Source organism: Drosophila mauritiana, chromosome X, assembly GCF_004382145.1.
Source record: "Drosophila mauritiana strain mau12 chromosome X, ASM438214v1, whole genome shotgun sequence".
Taxonomy (NCBI): domain Eukaryota; kingdom Metazoa; phylum Arthropoda; class Insecta; order Diptera; family Drosophilidae; genus Drosophila; species Drosophila mauritiana.
This window is the reverse complement of record NC_046672.1, coordinates 4616400-4637438: the sequence shown is the minus strand read 5'-3', so window position 1 is coordinate 4637438 and position 21039 is coordinate 4616400. Positions and strand designations below refer to the sequence as shown.

General features: G+C 41.4%; 1 protein-coding gene across 1 annotated transcript in view; it reads left to right on the top strand.

Annotated features, from left to right (window-relative positions):
* LOC117147081 overlaps positions 1-20137 on the top strand; it is a 49310-nt gene extending 29173 nt beyond the window's left edge. Inside the window, exons 4-22 of the mRNA XM_033313844.1 lie at positions 10229-11094; positions 11149-11211; positions 11314-11555; positions 12368-12484; positions 12560-12826; positions 12900-13895; positions 14022-15464; positions 15603-16136; positions 16194-16313; positions 16371-16490; positions 16548-16667; positions 16725-16844; positions 16902-17021; positions 17079-17198; positions 17256-17375; positions 17433-18896; positions 18972-19538; positions 19609-19848; positions 19916-20137. Coding sequence (XP_033169735.1) covers positions 11007-11094; positions 11149-11211; positions 11314-11555; positions 12368-12484; positions 12560-12826; positions 12900-13895; positions 14022-15464; positions 15603-16136; positions 16194-16313; positions 16371-16490; positions 16548-16667; positions 16725-16844; positions 16902-17021; positions 17079-17198; positions 17256-17375; positions 17433-18896; positions 18972-19538; positions 19609-19848; positions 19916-20137 — 7083 coding nt within the window. The 5' untranslated portion in view covers positions 10229-11006. The remainder of the gene's footprint in view (positions 1-10228; positions 11095-11148; positions 11212-11313; positions 11556-12367; positions 12485-12559; positions 12827-12899; positions 13896-14021; positions 15465-15602; positions 16137-16193; positions 16314-16370; positions 16491-16547; positions 16668-16724; positions 16845-16901; positions 17022-17078; positions 17199-17255; positions 17376-17432; positions 18897-18971; positions 19539-19608; positions 19849-19915) is intronic.
* Positions 20138-21039: the final 902 nt, after the last annotated feature.

The window sequence follows — 21039 nt, the reverse complement described above, 5'->3', positions numbered from 1 at the left end:
CACGCTTTTTTCGAACGCTTTTGAAAACCTTTCGGTCTAAGAGCATTACTCTGCCGCACTTTGGTTCGCGTTTTCAATAGCCTTGATTTCTATCAGTAAGTTGGCCCCGCTGACCACCACCCACTTTTGAGAACACAAAAACACCGCCCACCATCAACCATCAGCCAGCCCTTCACCCCACAACCCCATAACCCCAGTGTGACCGCAGCGACCAGTGTGACCGAGGCGCGCGGTGCATTAAAACGGAAGCGGAAACTAAAAGCAGTTATATTTCTGTGCACTTACATGCGAGCTCCTGTCCCTTTTTGTTGCACTCTATTTTCGAGTTTTTCTTCGACGATTGGTGGGCGGAAAATGTGGGCGGGGGGCGTTTAGTTTGGGGCTTTTTCCAGGGACAGTTTTGTTTGGCTTGCCTTGTCTCGATGTAAGTGTATGGGTGTGTGGTTGTTGTTTTGGATTTACGTGTTGTTGGGTTTCCCCTTCTTTTTTGCCGCGTCGAATTTTGTTTGTTTGGCAATTTGTGCAACTAAAAAGCATTCACTTTTGAACTTTATCAGTGGCAGAGGTGGCGATTCCCGATTAAACGATGGAGTTCATAACACACCACGTGTGTTTGTCTTATCTTTTTTAGCTCGTTTTTACACTTCAGTTTCGCCCATTTCGTTTTAATTCAGTTTTTGAGCTTTTATTTTGGTTCCTTTTTTTTTTTGTATTCTGTCACTTGTAAATTGCGTTTTAACACCGTTTTTGTTAGTAGCAAAATTGTAATTAAACTTTGATGGACATTCGATGGAGAGTCAATCTGTTTCACCGCTCCCTGTGAAACTTGGTTATCATGGATGTGAAAGGACATCTCAGACAATTGTTTAAACTGTACAATTTTTAAACATCTGCGTTAAGAAATTGGGTTTTTTTTTTTGTTCTTATTAAATTTCTTAATTTTATCGATTTTTATTGTCCACTCCTTACACGCTGATATCTCTTTCTTCCTCTCTTTTTCGCTTAATTGCACGACGACCATTTTGGTTTTTAGGCCGCCATATTGAACACTGACAGCGCCATCTAGCGAGCAATTAATGTGATTTACGATCGCACTTCATTATATAATAAAACTTTGGCTCGTCGCTGCGTGTTTCGAAATTTAAAGAATTTTCCGGCCACCTCTTACCTACACACACACACACACTCGCACATTTTCCGTCACTCACACACATGCAGGCTGCGTTTCTGCTGTGTAAACATGCGATTAATAATGAAGGAAATAAAAATAAAGTATGCACAAAATGAATTTTAACAAGAAGTAGAGATTTGGTGGTCGAATCGATATTTTAAATACCCTGTAGTAAAATTTGAAGTCCAACTAGAGTTTGATTTCTCCGGATTTCATAATTTAAACTTTTCTTGCTAGTTCGAGATTTGCTACTCAATAGTTATTTGTACATTTAACACAAAATGCATGTGAATTCTTTTCGAATTGCGCTAACTTATGGTTCGAAATGTAATACCCTCTGTTGATGCATAAAAACAGCGACAAAGCGAACAGCAACGAAAAATTAAAAAAAAACACCAACAAAGCAAAAAATAAAAAAAAGGAGTCCAAAGCCAGGAGGCTATGAAAAATCCTTTCGTGACAGGACCAAGGGGTCGGGGGGAATTAAATATGCGTCTCATGTAGACGCTTTTCCCGTATTTTCTTTTTTTTTCGCTCCCCCCGTATTTATTTATTTTATGTGCGCGGCTGTGCGTGCATTGCTGGTCGAAAAGGGGGTGCGCGAAGGGGTTTCGGGTTGAGATATTTGAAGAAATTAAAAAAGGGGTGAAAAAATGAATTAAATGCGTATTGCATACATTTCTGGGTCATTTAGGGATATCCCCAGAGGAAACAGTGGCTCCATGCCAGGCTACCACCGGAAAGGGATTCGATTCGGGCGGCCTTGGGATACCATTTTTTGTTCGCCATATTCCCCAGCATTTCGGAGCCCATCAATCAGTGAGTTAGGTGCTCTTCAGCTTGTTAAGTAAACGTATAATATATAATAAAAGGTAGATGTTAGATTTTTTTTTAATTTAATATCTTGAAATGTGAAAAGAGCGAGGTTAGCAATTGAAAGGCAAAGTTTTTCCCGCCTGGTTCGGTGATTTGAATTGCGCTGAGTCCGGAGTATTGTAGTTTTCAAATTCCTTGCGCTTCGATTTGAGCTCTAACAATACTCATAAGTCCCCGGGCAAAATACATTTTTAACTCGGAGAAGCTTTTAATTTGCATTGTTCCCGGGTAAATAAACATTCGTGTGCTCTGGTGATCCCTCGACTCTGGCCAATTGAAATTCCAAGAAAGTTCACTTCACCTTAACCGCAACTATTTAAGGTAATGCGATAACAATGCATATTTCTACAGAAAACATAAACTCGCAAATATATATACATATATATATATATTATGTGTGCGCTGTGCCAACAGCAAAACAAGTTTAAGAAGAACATCAACAACAAATTGAAGAATGAAAATGAAAATAAAAATACAAATACAAATAAAATGAAATGCCAAGCAAAAGGAAAATAACAAAACGGGAAAAAATTCGAAAAAGAGAAAACTTGTCGTGGGTTAATGAAGGTGGGTGGTTTGGTTGGTTGGTTGGGGTGGTTGAAAAAAGGGGGCAGGTGCACGCGTATGTGGGCGGAGGTCGTTCACTCAGGTGTGAAATTTTATTGAGTCGAAATACGAAATATATGCAAATTGCGAAATAATTTAATGACGCGTTTAATTGGGTTTTTAGCGAGCGAAAGAGAGAAGCTCACGAACTTTTTAGCCGGCTGCTGTTGCCTCAAGAAGGATTGTTTTGGGATTGGGCCTGTTCCTGTTCCTGGGCCTTGGCTGATTGGAAAAGTTTTTTCTTTGGCTTCTTCTGTGCGGCGAATCAATTGAAATTGAGCGCTAATAAGAATTTGATGGGCCGCGGGTGAATGGGCGTCACTGTGATTTTCTTGCAATCCAGTCAAAAGTTTTATCATTATCGCGGCTACGTGGAAATCACGTGGAGCGAAGCAGGCAATAAAGGCCGTAGGAGTCCTTCAAATGAAATATAAGTTACATATGTACATATGTACATACGTATAATTGGCAACAGTTCGTTTCGCATTTCATTTGCATGTGATATGTGCCATTTAATTAACACTGAGTGAGCCGAGAAGTCTGTTTCATTACCGCAAAGTACAGTTGCTGCCAAAAACTGCTGCTGTCATATTCATAAGCTAAACGCAAAAAACCGCACAGCGTGCAAACTTTTGCCGCTTTCGGGAGCAAATGAAGGCGTTGGGGGCGTGGCAGATGTAACACAACGGTGTAGCAGGTGACACACGCATCAACGGTACCGAAACACCATCTCCTGCCACCGGAAACCAGCCCGCTCGCCATTGAACCAAAGTAACATTTTACTTCGGAACTTTTTATTTCTCAGTGATACAGGTGGTACAGTGATCAGTGCGAAAGTGCATATCATAAATTTCTAGTAAAACAATCGCTATTTAAGGTTTCATATGCGAAAGGTTATGAAAAGATTATCAACAGATTTTAGGAATATCTGAAGTAGCTAGAACCAAAGAGTCCGCCAACTAAACTATAACAGGGTAGCAATGAATATTTTGCGAACAAATATGCAGTTTATGGTTCCAGCAGCCACTGTAAAATGGGAGAACCGTTCGAGGAGCCGGTGGCAGGTGGCAGGTGTCTTAGACACTTGTTTGCCCCAGCTGAGCCACATCAATCGCCGGGAAAGAAGTTGTCCTCAATGGTCGATGCGGAGCTGAAAGTCGAAGTCGAGGCTCCTGCCGCTCGACTTTTTATGACACGCGGCCACGGCCATTATAAATTATTATTCATGAGCGGATGCGGATATTGAAAAGTTTCACTTTGCTCCGCTCGCCCTCTATCTCGCTCGCTCGCGTCTATCTCCATTTCAATTTTCCCATCGTCGTCGTTGTTGTTGTTGTTGCCATACCCTACGAAAAATATTTGGAAATTTGAAACAGGTACCACCGACTAAAGTCGTCTTGATTTATGTATTTTTAATTCGTTGGGGTTTTCATCTGCAGCTTAGAAAAAGGATAATCGTGTGTCTGAAAAAGTGTTGTATTTGTTTAAATATTTTAAAGATATTTCAGAATGGCACATATAAACAAATACAACAATTTGATTTGATTTTTAAAAATTTCCATACATAACTAGGGTATTAGGAGTTTCCCGGTCGTCTCAGCCTTTCATCATTTGTTTTTGCTGTTGTTTTATTTTTTTCTGGCTTTCTACATTTCAGTTTTCCCCGCTGTTTTCCCTACTCTGACTGCTTTCTTCTCTTTCATTTTTTGTTTGGCTCTGCGCGTGTTGTTTGGAAATTAGATTTGTGCACGTTTCTTGTTTTGTATTTCCGTTTATCGGCATTTTTCCAGCTTCATCTTGGGCGAGGCTCTTCCCTTTTTTCATATAGATTTTTTTTTGGCCAGTGTTTGTGTGGGTTATTTTCGTTAGCCATCTTTTTTGGTCCTTGGCCATGTCCCTCGCTCTCTGTCCGACACAAGGATTTGTTGTTCCCGAGTCTTTGATTCCCCTCGCTGGAGTTTCCGGAAAAGCGGTCCTGCCGTAGAAGGTTCTTGGCCAGTTATGATCCAATATTGGTGGCTATAATTGAATTAGATGAGAGGCAAATAACAACGCCACTGCTGGCAGCTACATTCAAATTGGTAGCCGACAGGGATTTCAAATGGAGCGACGACCACGTGCCCAGCAGAAGGATGCGGAAAAGTCCCAAATAGAAGCAGAGTAAAGCTCTGGGGATCGATTTATAATATAAGAAAGCATTACGCAGTCTGTATTTGTGTATTGTCACTATTCAATAGAATGTACAGTGACTATTTTTCACACTTATGTATGTTACTATTAATGTAAACAAATATCTCACCATCTAGCTATTTTTGCATGAACACAATGACAGTGCGAACGGCTTACATCTTGGCCAACTGTACAAGTCCCCGGATGCAGCAATCTCCCCCTGGATTCGCAGCCCACTCCGCGTGCAAAATCCCCTTTTTTCGCCAGCCATGTGTTGTTGTTCGTTTCTACCAGCTTGCATTTCGATTCCGGTTTTGACTTGGGCTTAGAGTCAAGTTATTGTCATAGACCTGAATACATGGACACATATGTATGCACAATGCAGCGTGGAGTGATGAGGCCATCCCTGCGGGATTCTTATTTATTCAGGGCCCCGCTTTGGAATGAGCCAGTGGCCATGGATCCAACAGCCTGTGTCCCGCTTTCCACATCCCGCAGCCGTATCCGTATCTGCGTCTATTATCTGTATCCGCATCCGCATCCGAGTTCTGGCTGCTTTAAAATTGATATTCCATTGACGTTTTGGCGGCCTTTGCTTTTCCTCCAGAATCCACAGCCTCTGGCTGAACTCAAGTTATTTATGTGCTCGTTTACAACTTTGCTCCTAGAATTTGTAGCTATATATATACGTAGATGTATCTATATATACATATATATCCGCCAACCGCATTGATTGAAACAAACTTTCGTTCCGTAGCCCCAATTCTCTCCCCTTCGCTTTGATTAGCGTCATTGAGTGACGTGCGAACTTTTTAATCAAACTTCTGGATGTCAGCCAGGAACTGAAGCAATTAAGACATTTTCAGCCAGTCAACGTCGCCACTTGGCCGCCTTTCCACCCACTTTTCCGTGACCTTCGGCGGCTGTTGGCTAAGAGACCATCGCCTGCTGGATCTGATCTAATTTAAATGAGAGCTCGGCGCATTTAAGCCTCATACGGCAACCGGATGTTTCCAAAGGAAAGCTTCAAAGCCCCTTGAAACGCTCACCTTTTGCAAACAAGAAGTACATTGAAATAAAATTAAGCAAAAAAATGATATTGTACCGAAGGATTCAACTCACTAACTTGCTCAAATCTAATCTGTTCTAAACCTATATTAAATGAAATTTAGTAACTATTTTTCTTAGTGCATTCGAATTTACAACATTGAAATGGCAAAAGCACCGCAAAAGCGAACTGCAAAATTGAAATATTTTGATGTGGCCCAAGACCTAATGTGGATTCGTATTCATATGACCCCCATCCCCCCCGGAATTCACTATTTTACAACCCCCCTCCGAAAGCCCCAACACACACGCACACACATTCGTGTTGAATTATAATAAACCAGAAATGAGGCTCCGCAAATGCCGGAAATCGCTAGTCGGGCCCCAAAATCCTGGCCAGGTCTGGAACTGGAACTGAAAAACCCGGAGTCCGGAGACCGGGGCACGTAAAATATACGAGCTCACGTACGAATACGGCCGGAGAGCTGGATCACCCGGATTGGAAATGGGCGGAATAGGGGAATGGAGGGATGGCGGGATGCGATGGCCCTAACTTGTATTAATATCCATTAGATTTATGTTTGGCAAATGTAACCACAGAAATTACACTTTAAAGTCTGTTTTAGTGTACCTGTCTCGCAAAATGGCCGGCAATTTTTCGTCGATATCGAAATGGGAAAACCGCCGGACAAGGTCGTTTTTTGGATGGTGTTGGGTTAAGTTGGGTGGCTAGGTTTTGATACCTGAACCGACCCACCCTCCAACCCCCCGCATTAGATATGGCCAGAGAGTTGTTTTAATAGCCCGGGTCGGGCTCATAATTAAAGTCCCTTCCTTCGCAAGTCTTTCGTCTCAACCCCTTTTCTTCGTGGCCATTCAAAAGGGATTGGGCGACACGTACTCCGTCCATACATTACGGCCATTTCCACCGGCCAACTTATGGGCCACATGGACTTTAACACTTTGGTGCCACATTAAGGCTGCAAATTGTTAAACGTGGCCATCCGCCACAGCCGCCTACACCACCTCTCCCCCTCTGCCCCTTGCCCGCCACCAAGAACATGTACTATTTGCAGGGACACCTGAGCTGGAAGGTGGTGAGGGGCCACGAGGTCACCACGGGGCAGGCGACTTATTACCCAAGTTCATTAGCATTTCGAGTCCTGGGCGCCACATCGAATGTCAGACAGTTGACACTTGACACGCCACTGGAGTGGGCGTGGTGGGCAGGGACAAAGGTGGTGGCTGTGGAGCAGACTTCTTCAACGACAATCACCCAAGAAATATCTATAGACTTTAAGGCCACTGGGAGCGTTATTTTCGAAGGGGCTGCTCGGATTTTGTGGGCAAGTATGACACTTAATTTAAGTAGCAGCATTTCAAAGAAGATGGCCAACATTAATAGCTTAAGTAATATTTTAAGCTATTAACTTATTTTTACTTTTTCATATGGCTTGTGCATTTTTCGTGTTATATTCTTTCGAATCTTTTGGCTTATGGATTTTTGCAAAAGTCATCAGCTATTTCTCCGCCGCTTGGCAAAGATTCGCGCTCGATCTCAACCTGTTGCCCTCGGAAAATGTTACTTGGTAAAGTTAACGGCATACGGCATGATACTGACGGATTTCGGCCATAGTAATTAAACTTTTACTGGGGTAGAAAGATTACAAAAAAAAACGAAAAACGGCAAAAAATTGAGGAAAATCAACAGCCAGCCAGCTGGCATAATGAAAGAGCTGCGAAAAACCAGCGACAGCTTGTTGACAATGTAAATAATGTGACAAAAAGGGGGGGCGGTGGGGGGAATGGAGCATGTGAAATTGGTTAGTGGCGAAAGTAACGTAACGTGGATGGGCTCAAGTGCATGTGTTTGCCCTGACGTTGATAAGCCGCAAAAGTGTCATAAAAAATATGCAACTACCAAGGCGGCGAAAAACTAACGCTACCCACAATTTAACCACCCAATCCCACAGCACCCACCGCCCTACCAACAGCACTACTTTCATTCGGGCTTATTGCCGCTAGCGTCAGCGTTTTGTTTTGGCCAGTTCCTGGTTTTTCCTGGGTTTTCCTGGTTTTCCTGGCTTTTCCCACCATCATCTGCTCTCGAAAAGAAGCTCGCAGCGGGCGTGAAAGTTGCGAGAATTTATAAAATTCACATTGACGCCGCAAATGTCATTTATCAACGTGTCACGGCCAGAAAGAGAAAGGGAGTTGGCACGGAGAAAGTGCGGGGGAAGTGCAGCGAGAGGCGTTAGAAAAGTATGCCAAAAATATAGTGCACATATGCATTTTTCAAGGATTGAGCATTTTTTAGAGTTGCGAAATAAAGAATAAAGCAACATACTTTTAGGTCTTAAATCCGTGTGATAGAACTTTAGGAACTACCCTCGAGTCGAACGGAATGGGAATTTGCTAGCTCCATAAAATCCTTGCTTCCCCTGCAGCTTCTTCTTCTTCTACAGTTGGTGGAACTTTTCGCACTTGGCACTAAATTTTCAGCTGCTTTTGTGTTATGACAATTATAATTGTGCTTTTGCATATGTGTGTGTGCGTGCGTGTGTGTGTGGGAGAGCGTTTCTTGGCAGGAAGTATTTACGTGGGAAATTGTAACAAATGTTTTGTGTGGTCCTTCGATGTGTGTCTGTCTGTGTGTTGCTGTGGGTGTGTTTTAGTGTGTGTGTGTGTGTGTGTGTGTAGCCTTGTTGCACTTTTCCGCCAACAAAGTAACTGCAAACTGAAAACCAGCAGCAGCCAAAGTAAAATAGTAAAATTAAATTACATGTGAATCTATATGAGCACCTACACACCGGCTCAAAATGCTAGCATTTATCATTATAATATAATATATAGAATATTTTATATTGCCCATTATTTATTGTCATTACCGTATAGGTTTTCTTCTTTTTGTTGCTTAGATTGCGCGTTTCTTAGTTCATAGTTCATTGCAATTTTGACCGCTGCTGTGTGTGGTTGTGTGTGTGCTTATGTGGTTGTTTTAAATAGTCATAGACTGTTAGACAACAAACAATGCGCTGCCTCTTCTTCTCTCGGCTTCTTCTTTTTGACCGCTTTTTGGGGAAAAGTTTTTTCGGGCTAAGGAAACGGGGGCGGGGTCCATGCGTGGTGGGCGTGTCTTGGAAAAGTTGCAGCCGAAATGAAATATGCTCGGTGGCACGGCGAGAAATCTCAACTGAAACGAGAAAGAGAGGGGGCTTATGGTGTGCGAAAGAGACGGTTGGACGGCGGAGACAAAAAGCCTTGGCAGGAAGTTTTGGCTACGGAAATTTATAAGATTTATGTTTAATTGTTGTTTTTGGCTTTTGCGGCAGCTGCCGCGTGCCTTCAGCACCCCCCACGCCCCTTCATTTCATCCTTTTGGTGTGTGTGTTTTGGAGAAAAACAAATTAATTAGTGAAATTAAATGGCAGTCGACGGCAAATGACAAGTTCAAGCCATTTAAAAAAATATATGGCTCACACTCGAGTGCGCAAGATGGTCTAAAGCTGAGCCATCGCAAATCACACATCTACTGTAATTTGAGTTTGGCTTAAGACCTAAAATGGTTTTAAATAATACACCCCTAGGATATGTATCTTTTTAGTAGAATACATCCTCCTTTAGGCTTGGTCCACTTTAGTTATTTACCAATAATATTCAGATTAAATGTACATATATAAGCGATAGTTTGGTATTTGATAGCTTTTGGCCAACCACAGGACGGCAGTGCAGTTTGGAATTTGCCTGTTAAATCAGAGTTCCTAATAAGAGATATGTATGTAAGCTCGTTAAGACAACAAGGAAAATGTCGTAAATTACCAATTACAAACTGCACGGAAGACGATGACGATGGCACATTGGATTTTATCTGCGGCCAGCAATTATAAATGCATTTGCCAAATATTGAAATAAAATGAAATACTCTCGAAGGAGGAATGTGGTGCGGTTTTTGCTGGCTGAGCAATTAATGCCAATAATGCAATGAAGACTTGGCTAATCCAAAGTGTGCGGCTGCACTGAGCGCAAATCTGGCGAGCAGATAAATCAATTTGTTGACCTGTCCAAATGGGGTGCATGCAACTGAAATTGATGACCTTACCTAAATCAATTGTGGACATTGCCACAAATTGGCTAACGCTTCAAATTGGGGTATTTGTCAACCCAGAACTTGTTCCGTATTGCCATCAATAGTGTCTGTTAGGGTTGTTGCAACAAAATCCAGGGTTATGCATTCTATTGACCAACACTAAAATATACTATAGCATGAAGGGATTCATGCGATTTAAATGCCATATGCCATGCAGCGATTTGCTTTGCTGAAAAAGAAACAACCTTTTAATTTTCCATTCTATATTTCAGAAACGAACATACCTGACTTTATTTTCAAATCAACGAGGGATGGAAATTAAGCCGAAAAAAGAGAAAACCCTGCGGAAGTTGTTTCTTGGACCAATTGAAAGAGGATTTTCCGTAAGACGCTGTCGCAGGACTTCACTCGATTTCCGTTGCGTGCACATTTGCGGCCGGCTTTTCCATTTTGCGCATGGTAATGGAGCTGGCCAGCATAGCTGAAATCCAGGCCGCAGAAGCCATGACCGCACTTTTAATCAAAGTGAAAACTATGAAAATTTATAAAATAATTCTCGTAAACGAGCTGGGGGAAAAGAAGGCGACCTAAGCATGCAAAAACCGAATTTGTGCAAGGACCTGTCACTGCAGCCCTCAAAAAAGGCCAGCCACACCCCAGAAACCAAACATGCTCTGATACAAGGACCTCGATCTCCTTACCTCCTACTCCACCCACCGCCCCCCATCCTCTTCCCACCCATCAGACCTCACCCTCGAGCTCCTGCTGCAGCTTGTGTTTGTGTTTGGATTTTCGGTTGCTCGGGGGTTTTTGGCGAACTGCGAGCTGGGAGCTGAGAACTGGGAAACGGGAATTGGGGGACTGGTTACCGCCCCCTTTGTGTGTGGATATTTGCATGATATATGCAGTTATAATAAACCACAAGAGCTGCTAAAGCAACAGCAGCCACAGCCAACTGGACGAGGACGAGGATGAGGATGAGGAACAAGGCACAGGAGGTCCTGGCCAGGACAAACAAATGCCCAGGCTCAACGGTGCGTATGAAGGCAAATGGCAAACAGGAGCCACCATAACACTAGCCAGCCAAAGGACCACCAAACTGCAACTGCCGATCGCATTTTGGACATACATAAATTACGTAAGCATATTATTTGGCCGAATTGAAATTCGCATTAATAAACAGAACATTTAGCCCGTCAGGTAGAATATCTTTGGAATGGCATTGAAATTGCTGGCAGGGATGGATGCATCTTTGGTATGATTACCACCGTTCTAAGCTAATTTTCTATTTTAACTTTTAGTAGTTTTCAATACTGCAAACGGTATTCGTTTTTGCCGAATTATTTTATCAATCTAGGCAGCACTGACATATACGTCAACGAGTTTAGTTTGGGTCTGTCAACGGAGGGGGAATTATTCTCAGTTATAGTAAGTCAGCGAGCCGAGCAACATCTGTGCTGTGTAAAGAAAAAAAAAAAAAGAAAAAAATTAAAACTTCTAACAATAATGAGTTTTTCGGAAAACGACAAAACCGCGAGTGCTACCAATAGTCTCACACATAATGGGACTGAAGACAACATGCAGAGCTCCAATTCACTGGTGAGTTGTTTTAGTAAAGGTTCTTGTACATACATAGATACATATAAATACATACATATATTCTTACACTGTGCTACCAGAGTTATAGGCCAATGCGAGCCCCAACCTTCGTTAATTCGAGCAGCATAAGTCCTTTGCCATGCAAAAACTATTCAGCACACGAAATTTTCAATACTACTACATATGCAAAGATTACACAAGTCATCATTTTTTACGTATTCCCAACAACAACGCTGCTGTAGCTGTCAAAGTTTTTGCCTTCTGCATTGTGATTATAACTAAATGGTAATTCTCTTGTTCTTTCTTTGAGATAAAGGTTAACGCAGGGTTCATATTAATAGTGGTTATAGTGGCCATATTTCTTATTTTTAAGGCCCCATTTGGCAAAAAAATTTTTGACACTTCCGAATGTGCGACGGCCACACTTTCTTCGTTTTATTTTTTTTTTTGTCTTGCCAATTTCTACCGACCGACCAAAAAGATTTTCGTCACGCCTCTTCTAACGCCTTCAAATCAAAAATTATAGAATTTCGCGATCGCGCCCATAGCGTTCTCTCTTGTTTTTGTTATCGAATTTATACATTATTAAAATATTTTGATTAAGATGGACAGTAGTTATTGCTTAAACAATCAAGGCTCCTAACGGTTTTTCAGAAAATTTGGTAATTTGAGTGTGTGCCCGTTCAGTGTTCATGAATATTATTGCCTTGAAGGCTTATAGAAAAAAAAATCAGCATAGGTGGCTTTGACTTTTCATTTCTTATTATCGACTTTAACAATCCGTCTGAATTCATTTCGTCTCTGGCTTTCAGGTCGATCGGAGCAGACCAGTTTCATCAGTGAGCAGTATGAATCACGAACTTATAGAATTCGTCCAGCTGCATGCAAGCTATATTGATATTAGTGCTGAAACCAGTATGCTATATCAGGTAGGTTTCCCGTAATAGCGTTTATCAATTTTAATTTCTCTAACACAACTCGAAACATTGACTAATTAATGACAGAATCCGATACCCAACTACAACTTTGATTGGAGCTCTATTGGATTGGACGAACAGGAGGATACCGTTGGACAGGATCAGCCAAGCCAGGCCCTAACCGAATATGCGGTCCAACCGGTGAATAATGTAAGTCCGGATGCACTTCCTTGGCCAATTGCCGAAGAACCAACATCGCAGGCGAATCCGAATAACTTTTTGCAAATTAAAATGGAACCATATAACAAGGATGGAGAGGGAAACGAAAATTTTGCTGCGGATCAGGTACAAGATGTACGTGTACAGAAATACTTTTAAATGTCATATTGGTAAGGCGATTAAAATGATCTATTTACTTTTTCCACAGCCAGGGGTAATTTTGCCAATGCCAACGGCTAATTCATGCACTCTATTCATGAATATAAGACAGGAACCGGTTCTGGCAATTAAAATGGAGATAGATTCAAAAGACAATGAACTACCAACTGATGTAGAATCTAAACCGAATACCAATTTTTCAATTTTTGATATTCCCAACGATAGAGACAATAATTTGTCAAATTTTCCAAAAAGGTCTGGCGATCAAGGAACTCAGTCCACTGCTACACAATCTGAAATAGATGCTAATTTAGTTTGTAAAATAGAAAACGAAACAACCATAGTTGAATTACCAACTACGTCCAATGATATAGTTTGTAAAATAGAAAACGATACAACCATGGTTGAATTACCAACTACGTCCAATAATATAAACGACGAGCAGCCAAATAACACAGATTCTGATTCGGTTATTAATTCAATTTATGATTTAATTGATGATTTAAATTTGGATTATGATGAACTACCAACTACATCTTGTGGCACAGAAACCCATCCAGTGGACACACAATCTAACATGGATGATAATATGCCATATGATTTGATAAGTGACATAAATATGGACTTCGTCACTCCAGCTAACAGAACATATACGGCAGCTGCAAAGCCAACACGAGGAACCGTCTACAAGGTTAGAAAGCCACGGCCGGTCAAGAGCACCATTACGGCGCCATCAAATCCCAGCATTGCCAAGATGTTGAGGGAAGCAGCCAAGAAGGAAAATGCATCTGCGGCACCGCAGAGACCGAAGAAGCCCAATGCGACGGCAACATCTTCAGTTCCAAATTTTCCAAACGCCCATAATTGGCCTGCATGCCCACCGCTGCAGGTCGGCACTATACCAACAGATGAAACCAATGACTCAATGACTCAAAATCGTCCAATGCAAACAATCGGAAAGGTGATTCAGCCCCGTGTCAAGCGGACTTACACGAAGAGAGCCAATAAGACCAATAATACAAATAATACAAATAATACAAATAATGCAAATAATGCAAATAATGCAAATAATACAAATAATGCAAATAATACAAATAATACAAATAATACAAATAATACAAATATAAATAATACGAATATACTTGATGAACATCAATATGTGGCCATGGAGATTCGCGGAGGAGAACTTACAATATCAAATGGACTTGTGGAGCGCGCCGGTATTAATATTGTGATGCCACCGGATCCGCTGATATCAATGGTGTCTGTTCCTCACAATCCAATACAAACCACCGGTAAAGTAATTAAGCCTCCTCCCAAGCGGACTTACAAGAAGAGAGTCAATAAGGCCATGGCTACAAATCAGTCCTCCGGAACTGAAATTGAGATTCCTCAAACCTCTTCCCAGGCACCTATACCTCGTGTCAAGCGGACTTACACGAAGAGAGCCAATAAGACCAATAATACAAATATACTTAATGACAATAGTTCCGGGGTCATGGAGTCTAATGGTGGAGAACCTACAATACCAAATAGTCAACAGATTCCAAACGCTGATGTTGTTCCGAATTTACCAATACAACCGACCGACAAGCCCAAAGCTCCCAGAAAACCGCGTGCTAAAAAAGTGATCAACCAGCAACCGGGGACGGATATGCCCTCTGAGGTATCGGCGCAGGGAGAAACGGCTCAAACCAAGCCGAATGCTAAGCCAAAAGCCCCTAGGGTGCCCAAAGAACCTAAGGCGCCAAAAGTACCAAAGCCACCTAAAGAACCAAAGCCACCGAAGGAGCCAAAGCCACCTAAGGAGCCAAAGCCACCTAAGGAGCCAAAGCCACCTAAGGAGCCAAAGCCACCTAAGGAGCCAAAGCCACCTAAGGAGCCAAAGCCACCTAAGGAGCCAAAGCCACCTAAGGAGCCAAAGCCACCTAAGGAGCCAAAGCCACCTAAGGAGCCAAAGCCACCTAAGGAGCCAAAGACACCTAAGGTGCCAAAGACACCTAAGGAGCCAAAGACACCTAAGGAGCCAAAGACACCTAAGGTGCCAAAGACACCTAAGGAGCCAAAGACACCTAAGGAGCCAAAGACACCCAAACCACCAAAGGCACCTAGGGTACCGAAGGAACCTAAGACGCCAAAGGTACCCAAGGAACCTAAAGCGCCTAGGGCACCCAAGGTACCAAAAGAGCCAAAGGAACCTAAAGTACCCAAGACTCCGAGGAATCCCAAGGCACCGAAAGCACCAATTCAACCGAAAGCATCAATGAATCAGACACCAAACAGCGTACAGGTACCGCTACCCATTGAGCCCGTACCTCTAGAAACACTCACTCGCACGAATCCTATACCATCAATCGTTGCCGAAATACTCCGACAGGGGCCGATAACACCAATATCGCCAATTAAATCCCCAGAATTCCTTTATCATGCTGATCAGCATACCGTAGCGAACCTCAATATGCCACAATCTTCGGGGCCAGCCAACTCAAGCGAGTCCAGTGTAAACGCCATTCCACGACTTCCAACAACGGAAGGGAAACAGCCGTCGAAGGAAAGCGCAGAAAGCACAGAAATATCAGGTCCTTGCACAAACAGTACAGTTCGAAACACTACGGTAAGTGTGAAATATATTTCATGTTAACTTAACGTCTTGAACTAAAGTACATTGTTATCATATTATATCTACATAATTATATTATATTATTTTTATTTTATATTTATTTATATCTTTAAATATTACTAATTTTCGAAGTCAGATGAACGGATTAAGCAAGGTCGCGTGTCAAAGCATTCATCTCGTTTTTCGCCTTCATTACGCTGTGTAGTACGCTCTTTATCCAGCTCATCCTCCAGTTCATCATCCTCCAGTTCATCATCCTCCAGTTCATCATCCTCGTCATCCTGTTCGACCTGCTCCACCTGCTCGAGCAGCTCGAACTCTTCACGATCTTCACGAGCACGTAACCGGAAACGTCGATCTCCAAAGGTTCCACTTCTCAACAAACCAATTAAATCAAATGCGGAAATAAATTTTCAGTTGGGCCAACCAACCCGTCTTGAATCATCATCCCCTTCACTACCGGACATGCCCGTGAATACTAGTGCCACCTTTGAAGAGCATTTGGAAAATGTGGCATCGGAGCATAATTATACTATATCGCCGATAAGAAACCCCATATATGATTTCGGGTTCAACTTGCCAGAGCCCATGTTGTCCGAGGAGTCATCCAGTTCTTCTGATGATGAAACCAATGAGAACGGTCAAATGACACCGAATTCTCAAGATGTTAGTATAGACTTTTTAAAAGTTATGGTTTGTTACGATTGCAATGTTCTATTTCAGCAGTTTGAGAAAAATCGTCAAAGCGCTCTAATGTTGTTCGGTGAGTCACGCAGTTCTTCTCCGTCGAAGAGCCGTAATGAAACCAATGTGAACAGTCAGATGACATCGAATTCTCAAGATGTTAGTATAAGCTTTTTAAAAGTTATGGTTTTTTACAATTGCAATCTTTTATTTCAGCAGTTTGAGAAAAATCGTCAAAGCGCTCTAATGTTGTTCGGTGAGTCACGCAGTTCTTCTCCGTCGAAGAGCCGTGATGAAACCAATGTGAACAGTCGGATGACATCGAATTCTCAAGATGTTAGTATAAGCTTTTTAAAAGTTATGGTTTTTTCCAATTGCAATCTTTTATTTCAGCAGTTTGAGAAAAATCGTCAAAGCGCTCTAATGTTGTTCGGTGAGTCACGCAGTTCTTCTCCGTCGAAGAGCCGTGATGAAACCAATGTGAACAGTCGGATGACATCGAATTCTCAAGATGTTAGTATAAACCTTTTAAAAGTTATGGTTTTTTACAAATGCAATGTTTTATTTTAGCAGTTTGAGAAAAATCGTCAAAGGGCTCTAATGTTGTTCGGTGAGTCACGCAGTTCTTCTTCGTCGGAGAGCCATGATGAAACCAATGAGAACGGTCAGATGACATCGAATTCTCAAGATGTTAGTATAAACTTCTTAAAAGTTATGGTTTTTTAAAAGTGCAATGTTTTATTTTAGCAGTTTGAGAAAAATCGTCAAAGGGCTCTTATGTTGTTCGGTGAGTCACCCAGTTCTTCTTCGTCGGAGAGCCATGATGAAACCAATGAGAACGGTCAGATGACACCGAAATCCCAAGATGTTAGTATAAACTTCTTAAAAGGTATGGTTTTTTACAAATGCAATGTTTTATTTTAGCAGTTTGAGAAAAATCGTCAAAGGGCTCTAATGTTGTTCGGTGAGTCAAGCAGTTCTTCTTCGTCGGAGAGCCATGATGAAACCAATGAGAACGGTCAGATGACACCGAAATCCCAAGATGTTAGTATAAACTTCTTAAAAGGTATGGTTTTTTACAAATGCAATCTTTTATTTCAGCAGTTTGAGAAAAATCATCAAAGCGCTCTAATGTTTTTCGATGAGTTACCCAGTTCCTCTTCGTCGGAGAGCCATGATGAAACCAATGAAAACTGTCAGATTGCACCGAAATCCCAAGATGTTAGTTTACACTTCTTAAAAGTTAAGGTTTTTTACAATTGCAATGTTTTATTTCAGCATTTCGAGAAAGAACTTCAAAGCGCTCCCATCAGAGAGCCCAGACTAGATCAACCCCTAGCACCAGCTCCCAGATCATCCAATCGTGGCACAATTGAGCCTTGTAATGTAAAAGCTTTTAAGCGTGATTTAATGAATACTGGATATTCTGCAGATGTGAAGCACGATAGTGCAGATACCACTAAAGTATACACTCCAATGAAAAGAAATTCTGGGGCTGAATTGCCTATTCAGAGTCGCTATATAGTGCCCAATTCTAAGCCATCAGAAAGTAAGATTACTGTTAAACCAGTGCTGCCAAAGCACAAGCCATCAAGGATTCCAATAAGAACCAAAAAACCAGGAAATGACAGAATGGATTACCAGAGGCAGTCTTTACTTGATCCAATTAAAAAATCTTTGAATAATTCTTATGCTGTTACTAGCACTTCGGCATACGATCAAAATGACCAGCTAGAAAAAAATCCTGGGGCTCAATTGACAGAACTGCCGAGAGCTCTGAATTCAATGAAAAAACCAGAGGATAATGGATGTAAAACAAAAAATATCCTAAAGCCGCGTGCCCATATATTTTCGAATGCAGACGTGAACCCTCGCAGCTCTACAGATTATGGGCCATCTAAGCAGGACGTCAAAAAGTCTTGGGCACCACGTTACCAAGAACAAGAATCGCAGGAGTTCAAGGAAAATTCATTGAATAGATTCTTTAATGCTAAGGGTAACTTACCTGATATTCCTAAGAAGTCATTCAAAGATTCCGACTGTAAAGTTTCCAAAGCAGATGCTGAGCAACGTGGCGCCAAAACATTTGAACCTTTACGCAAGGACTTAAAACGTATAAACAAAGTACGAAAATGGAGATATACTAAAGTAGTCAATAAAAGCCAGAATAGAAATGCAAAGAAGCAGGGCAAGGTTATGCTAGAGCCTAAAGAAAATACTATCGAAGAAGATGCAAAACGATCTAATCCTGACATCGTTGAACCAACTGTAAAACCTACAAAACCTGAAACAGCCGTGCGCGCCAGCAGTTCCAAGGCTTGCATTTCAGACTTAAATGCAAATATTCATAAAACTAAATCTTCAAAGCTCTTTGAATTCAATCGTTCTGAATCACAAGTAAAAAAAGGTGAAAACGAAGAAGAAGATGTCAAGCTCGACAATCTGAAAATAACTGAACCAGTTAAACATAAACGGGCTTCAAGACCCAAAACATCCGGACGAAACATTTCTGAGCTAGATATGCAGCCTAGTACTTCTAAAGCTGCTGAGACAAAAACTTCTCAACCAAAAGCTGCTCAACCCAAAACTGCTCAATTAAAGGAAATGCCCTCCAAAGCATTGAACAAAAAGGTGAAAAAATCAAAGGCCACAAAACGTAAAAATAGGGATCCAAAGAGTACTGAAATGCATCAGTATAAAATTCCCAAGCTTTCCGCAAATAAGCCACAGGTAAAAAAACAGGTAAGATTTCAACGCCATGTTTTATTCTATGAATAAAATATATAGAACATATAAGTTATATGAGATATTTTTTAGAATACATCGACTACAACCGCTGCCGAAGCAAAGAAGATCATAAGACCTAACAATTCGGCACCGACAAGCGGATTCTCACGATTACCGGAGATGTACGAGGAGGAGCTAAACTTTCCGAATGCTCCACATCCCTACTCAACAAGGGGCTATTATCCCTATCATAGGGCCTATCCAAGGCCTATGGATCACCCGGGCAGTCAGTATCATGTGAACCAACCCCCACCAATGAGATTGCATCATTCCATGTACGTTGATGCGGAACCGTCTTATCAGAGCTTTTGTCAAGGGTCACGATACCAACCATATGACATTAGCCCGTCAATGAGACACCATTACTCCTATCCAGGGGAGCCATCTCCCAGAACATATCCGATGGGTATACCCTATCATTACAATAACACGCTCTACCCCCCGATGAGAAATGATTTCTACTACCCAAGGGACCGTCCGCACTTTCCTGTACGCAATTTACCACCGATGAGTTCTCAAGGGACTTATCCACCGAATTATCCATCTTCTCGTCAATTTTTGCATTCAATGCCCCCTCCTGCTGATAAACATGAACAGGTATAAATAAAAACTTTTAAATGAACACTCTTAAAAGAGCACCTGTACTTCTTGTTTTTTTTTTAATTAGATCGCATTGCGTTCGATCGAAAGCGTTGGTGGTTTTATTCAATTGGCCTATGCAGGTCGGAAATACAGGACTCTTAAGGATCTCAGGGAGCGAACAAAGTTATCGAAAGACTGTTTGCGTAAGATTTTTAAGCACATGTGCAAAATTAAGCGTCCCAAGTGGCGCATCAGCAAGTTTTATTTGTACGCATTCTGGTCTGAAATTACGGGGGTTCCCCAAAGTTCTAAATTTGGCAAACCGGTAGGCTTGGAAACTATTTCATAATAGATTGCAAATATTTATAGCATAGCATTCCTTACTCTCCTAGTTGGAACTAAACGCTTCCTATCGCAAGGTAATTAGTTCCTTTGCGGAAAGCAAGTTTCTACGCATGGAGACTTTAATGGAGAAAACTGGGTTTCGGAAAGGCAAACTTAAGCGAGTTCTAAAAATGATCGGAAGAAAGCGATCCACGAAATGGCGTCTGCTCAATTATAAGAAGCCACTTATTCACTTGCACCGCAGTCAAGAGAATAAGTCTTCTATATAAAACCTTTTACACTACAAGCTTATGAAGAATCTACATTTACACATACAATCGCCAGACTTAATAACAATTGCAAGATCCTCAATATCATAAATAGTACAGATATATAAAAAGGTTGTTGACAAGTTTTTAATAAAAACAAGAGAGATCTGTATAGTTGAGTACCCCGACTATCAGATACCCCTTACTCAGCTAGTATGAACGCGAAATTGCATAATTTTTCTGGGATATATATCGGTTGATATAGGGCGTGGCAAAAAGTTTTTTGGCAAATCGATAGAAGTTCCAACAATTTTTCAAAGATGGCATCAAAGTGGATGGGGCATTCCAGCCAAGAAATGTTCAATTTTGACAGTTATTCGCCAAAATTAATGATGTTACCTATTAAATACACCTAGCTAGTGGTGGGCATGCGTGTTGAGAATCAAATGTTGATCTGACAATGCCCTTTGTTTACAGCTGTTACTAATTTACCGAACATATATATTTTAAGCTATGCAATCGTTTTTGGGCAATGATCTGGATGCAATTTGTTAAATTTTGTTATATATGTACGTGTAGTTGATTTTGAATTTGCAAGTGCAATTTTTTTCTCTCGCTGATATTATTTCTATGGGTTGTTTCAGATGTTGCAGCCATTGCGAGCGTGTGCGTATTTTGATGTATTCTATGCGCTAGCAATTAATTGCTTTCAAATCCTTTTATCCAACAGATTTGGTCAATTTATTTTGAACGGTTTTTTGCTGTTTGTATGTAGGTGTGTGTGTATGTGTGTGCTTCGGTATTTACCACACATGTGTACACAAATGTGTGCTCTTGTTTGGTCTGAATTTATTACATGTTTAGTTTATTGTTTTTTAATGGCGCTTAGTTTCAATTTGAGCACAGCAATAAATTACACATTA